This window comes from Bos grunniens, chromosome X (genome assembly GCF_055505025.1).
Source record: "Bos grunniens cultivar Pamir isolate PY7600 chromosome X, Bosgru_T2T1.0, whole genome shotgun sequence".
NCBI classification, from domain to species: Eukaryota; Metazoa; Chordata; class Mammalia; order Artiodactyla; family Bovidae; genus Bos; species Bos grunniens.
In genome coordinates this window covers 104960844-104966109 of record NC_141194.1, presented here as the reverse complement: position 1 = coordinate 104966109, position 5266 = coordinate 104960844, and the positions used below count along the sequence as shown (strand labels likewise).

Below are 5266 nucleotides of genomic sequence, written 5' to 3'. Positions count from 1 at the left end.
GCTTTTCCTGGAGCAGCTTTTTCCTGCTGGAACACTCCTCAACAACCAAATTTAACAGGCGCTCTAACTGGAAATGGGGCTTCTGGGGTACCTCAAAGGTTAAAAACCTGCTTGCATTGTGGGAGACCTGGGTTTTAGCCCTGGGTCAGGAAGATCGCCTGGAGAAGGGCATGGCAACCCACTCCAGTATTCCTGCCTGGAGAATCGCAAGGACAGAGGACACTGGTGGTTTACAGTCCATGGAATCTCAAAGAATTGAACACAACTGAGCTAATAACACTATGGTCCACTATGGTCTAACTGGAAAAGTTAACTAGTTTTATATATGAATCATCATGTTTGGCTGATTAGCTGTTCCACATCCTATTGAAGTGCATATTCTCGGACATGGCCTGGACCACAGACCAACCAACCCCTTCCCACAGTGGAGAGTGGAGGAGTGTCTGAAGGCAACAGTGTGAGAGATTCTTGCCCCACCATCACAGTGCCAACAGAGGCCAGGCCCTTCCAGATGCATCGCATCCCTCAGGTGCATCCTGCAGCCCAACACATGGGGCTCCTCACACTAGCCGCAGTGAGGGTGGGGAGTAGCTGGAGGGCCTCTGGGCTGGGGACTCCAATGTGGGGATGCCAAGGGCAGAGGCAGGAGAGTGAGGCTGAGAAAGGCAGGCCTTGGACATCATGAGTGCTTGTGTGTACACAACGCAAGTATCCTGAGCCACAGCTTAAAAAACTTGGTGCCACACAAACACACTGCCAGGGCCCACATGGTGCCTGAAGGAGGGGTACCAGAAAAGGCAGCTCCCTCAGAACACAGGGGGTGAGGAGGGGACCAGAGAGGGGGCAGGCAGGAATGGCCACCTAGCCAGGCTGCCACAAATACCACGGTCTTTAGTCCCCTTCAGAGGAGCCAACAGGGTCCCCCACTGATGATCACAGCCTTCAGGGTCGTGTCCCAGTCAGATGAACCTACCTAAAGGAATGTTTTGTCAACCTGTTTAACAGTGCAAAGGCAAGGGAGCAAACTCAGGTCGTGGCCTGCAAGCTCCATTCTAGCCTCCAGTCCTCAGGCTGAAAGGCCCCTGGGCAAGCCTCTTCCACACCCTCTTAGCTCTCCCCTTTCAGACACCAGGCAGTGGCCCTCACACAGGGCAAATGACTCCACTGAGTGGCAGAACTCCACTTTCTCTAGGGGGACAGTGCCCTAGGGTCCTCACACACTGGCCTCTCCAAGGTGCCAGTCTGTTCCCTACATGGTGATTTTGAAGAACAGTGGCCACAAAGGTCAGAGAAGAAACATCTCTAAACCCACTGCCCTATCACCCATGTGCACTGAAGACAGGTGACTTTCAATGGAGTTTTGTCCACTCCCACACATGGACACTCATCCATTTTCAAATACAGGTAGATGGGGGCTTCCTCTGGTGACATCTAGCTCAACAAGTCTGACATGTCTCTGGGAGTGAGCGTCTGTAAAGGAAGCCCCTTGAAAGGTGCCTAACCAGTGAGCCAACAAAATCATTTGATGTATCTGCCATCTAGGTAAGGGAGAACAAGTCCACAGTGGTGGTGGGGACAGGGGCAGGGGCGGAGAAGATCAGAGCTGGCCTCAGAGAGGACCAGTGAAATGTTTGTTTTCAATAGAACAGGCTGTACCTTGAGCCCCCAGTCAAGTCCTTCAAAGGGCAGGTACCCACAGACACCCAAGTTGGACATGGGAGGCCAGGATCAGGGGTAGCAGAAGCCCAATCAACCCATTTATGAAGGAAACAGTAATTTTGAGGCAGCCTCCGGGGAGGCTGAATTCGAGGCTCTGGGCAGGGGACAAGAAAAGCACACATACAGGTGTTCCAAAAGTGAGCACTCTAGGGCCAGGAGAGCAGTCTTTATGGGAAGAAATGGAAACTGAAGACAGCAGCCTATGATCTGCAGTGGGATGTTGTCTGGGGGTGGGCAGAGCTCGGGAGGCTGCAAACTCAGCAAAGCACATGGCTGTGCCCTCCCATGTGGCATCCTGGAGAGTCTTTGTCTCAGGTATTTGGGGAACAGTCAAGTGGAACTTGAGGCTGCTCACACTGTGCTCAAGCACAGCCCTACTCTGGGGAGAGCTCGACCTAGGGAGTGGAGGGGGCAGGACAACAGGACTCTGACTTTGGGGCCATCTGAGTAGGACAAACCCACCAGCAGCACCAGCCAGAAGACAACAAAGCCAGAAGAGGGGCACGGCCAAGGCCAGAGGGTGGGGAGGTGGGACCACCAACACAGGCTAGGCTAACCAGCCCACTAAGGATCCCATCTTCTGGGAGGGACAGTTGCCAGGGGCCCATCTGACCCCTGGGATCTCTCACAGTGGTAACTAAGCCAGGACTCGCCAGGGCCTGGCCCTTAAGCAAAAGCCAACCACAGGCCTGCCCGTTGGTAGGGAGGGGGTGAGGCCAGGGGCACATTTGTCAACCCATACAGGGCCTAGTCCCCTGAAACAAGGCACCTGGCAGCAGACGGGAGCCTTTGCAGGCAACCTGAAACATACTTTTCTGTACTTTCAGAAAAGAGACCAGCTGGGGATCCATCTCTGTCCCCAGACCCCTCCCCCACACTGAGCCAGGGCTGCCTCTCCACATCACCTTTGTGACATCATGAAACAGTTAAGGAAGCTGACCACTTAATTGGCTGCCTGGCCCATGACCCAGATTCTAGAATCTCCAGAGAGTATTTATGGGGCACCCCGACCCTGGCCTGAGGCCCTTCTGCCCTGAGCATTCACTGCTGGGGTAGAGAATGCTCCTGAGCTAGACTGGCTCTATGGCTAGTCAGAGCTCCCACAAGGCACACACAGCCCCGCTGGCCCCACTAACTTGTGGGGAGCCTGCAGCAGGGGACCCCCATGATTCCTCCCCAGATCTAAATGTTGATTCAGGAGAGACTTTGGAGAAGCAGGGTGACCAACCCAAGAGCCCAGATCTAGGTCTCCATGACAATCTGCCCCCACAGGGCCCGAAGCCAGAAATGGCCAGCAAGGAAGAGAACAACACCTTCCTTGGGCTGTCCTTCCCCAGGAAGCTCTGGAGAATCGTGGAGGATGAGGCCTTCACCTCTGTGCGCTGGAACGATGAGGGAGACATGGTGGTCATTGAGGCAGATCTCTTCCAGACAGAGGTCCTCCAGCGCAGAGGTGCAGACCAGATCTTTGAGACAGACAGCATCAAGAGCTTCATCCGTGAACTGAACCTGTATGGTTTCAGTAAAATCTCCCCTTCGGATCACTCTGCAGGGAAGAAGATGATGGTAATGTAGAAAGTCCTTTTGGGGAGGCTAGACTAGATAAGCTGAGTGCTGGACGGGTTTCATTTCCCAGGGGAACGTTGTTCTCATGAGAGGGTGGTTAAGGAAAGAGGAGAACACAAGGTCTGTCTTGTTTCACCACCCACCTTAGACAGGATCCACAGGGGTGACTCCAGACCCTGAGCGGCCACTGAATGTCAGGGACCGCCAGTAACACCTCAAGTGAGGATGGCCCCAGGGGCACTCTAGGGAGCAACATGCTAGGGCCTCATAACCTTCCACAATGAAGAGATCTTGTCTCTATACATAGGCATGGCTGGGACGGTGGTGGGGAGGAGGGTGGCTAGGAAGGCCTCTTCTCCCCCTTGCTGTCTAAAGTGATTTGTTTTCTTTCAGATCTATCGCAACTCCAATTTTCAGAGAGACAAGCCTCTCCTCCTGCAGAACATCCCAAAGAGAAAGAAGCGAGCGGTGGCGACCAGACACTCTCCTCGACTCCACCACAACCAGTGCACCCAAGAGGTGGGCAAGAAAGTCCACAAGGGAACCCCACCTGCTCGCAGAACCCCCAGCCGGCGATCATTTGTGCTCTCTCACCTTTGGTCTATGGGCAGTGTAGCCAGGCGGGCCGGGGCAAACCATCTCCCCAGGGAGCAGGGTGGCCCCAGTGGAAAGGGCACATCCAGCAATACCACGTCTGCACCCCCAGCTACTTCTGGAAGGGGGAGTACAGGGCAAATGCCCGAGAGCCTCCCAGAGTACCCAGATTATGATTCAGTGATGGCTTTGTACAACACCTGTTACTCCCTCCTGACGGCAGCCCTTTCCTTCACGGCCCCAAACGAGGCCCCTGAGGCAGAGGAGGAGCAGGGAGAGTCCTCAGATCACACATGTGTACTCTGTGAGCAGGTCAAGGACAAACCCAATCCCTGACCTCTCAGGTTATTAGGGACACTCAAAAGTACTCTTGTCATAAAAAATTGATTTTTGGCTCTAATAAAGTGGAGCAAAACTACACAGGAGTAAATAAAGAATTGAATGAAAACTGCGAGTCTGTGTTCTTTGTCTGTCCATGCTATTCACACGGCGCCGGGTGAGCCAGATGAGGCTGGAAGCCCACGCCTCATGCAGGCTTCTGTCTGGTCCCCGTGGTCCCTTTTCATTGGAAGCAGCAGCATTTCACATGCTTGGCCAAGGGTCTGGCTCACTAGCCGAGTGCTGAGGCCAGCCAGGACAGGCTGGTCACTGCTCAGCAGATGGCCCAGCCGGGCTCCTGACCTTGGGGTTGTCACCTTCCCTGAGTCATGCACCCTGAAGCAGAAGGGACTTCTCCTTGGTCCCCCAACAATGCCACAAGTTTCTGCTCAGCAGCTGAGCATCTCCAGCTGTTGATTCAGGGGCCACCCCTCAAGAGGCTGACCAGAAAGCAGGGTCACCCCACCGGCCAAGGGCCTTGCAAACACATGACATCAAACCCAAAGACAAGTACAAGGTTTCCACAAAGTGAACACCAGCCCTTGTCACTCTGCCCTCACAGGTGTATTTAGGAGCCTGTCTTTGGATGTGAGGCAGCCAGGCACCGCATCCAACACACATGCTTTATGAGCCAAGGGACACATTAGAGCAGGGCAAGGGTCACCTGCAAGGACAAACCACGGCCTGTTTCTGGGCCTGTGGGCCTCTCTGCCTGCCAGAGGCCTCACTGGCTGCTCACGCTCAGCCCCGCCCCTAGCCTTCCCCCATCACCCCCGGACACTGTTTCGACATCAGGGAGTTTGAACCAGAACAGAGAGGGAAAAACACTAACCAGTTTCATAACAACACATTTCTCTCAACCACCCAGACCCAGCAGGGCCAAAACGAGTGGCGATGCCATCTTATCATAAAGGTCAAAGTCCTGGAGACTCATGCTGAGTCCTGAGCTGCACCACATGAGGGGTATCCCAGACCCCCAACCCGCACCAAGTTGGCATCACACCCCAGG

General features: G+C 54.4%; 1 protein-coding gene across 1 annotated transcript; it reads left to right on the top strand.

Annotated features, from left to right (window-relative positions):
* Window positions 1-2740: 2740 nt before the first annotated feature.
* On the top strand, window positions 2741-4327 carry LOC147340990 (heat shock transcription factor, X-linked member 3-like). The gene is made up of 2 exons (XM_086389402.1): window positions 2741-3285; window positions 3679-4327. The coding sequence occupies exons 1-2, from the start codon at window positions 2803-2805 to the stop codon at window positions 4213-4215; spliced, it is 1020 nt and encodes a 339-aa protein (XP_086245528.1). The 5' UTR covers window positions 2741-2802; the 3' UTR covers window positions 4216-4327.
* The last annotated feature ends 939 nt before the right edge of the window (window positions 4328-5266 follow it).

Excerpts from the sequence above, each read along its gene's own strand:
- LOC147340990 (XM_086389402.1), top strand. The coding sequence starts at position 2,803 with ATGGCTAGTCAGAGCTCCCACAAGGCACACACAGCCCCGCTGGCCCCA. Across the intron at positions 3,286-3,678 it reads CTGCAGGGAAGAAGATGATG|ATCTATCGCAACTCCAATTT; the intron begins GTAATGTAGAAA and ends GTTTTCTTTCAG.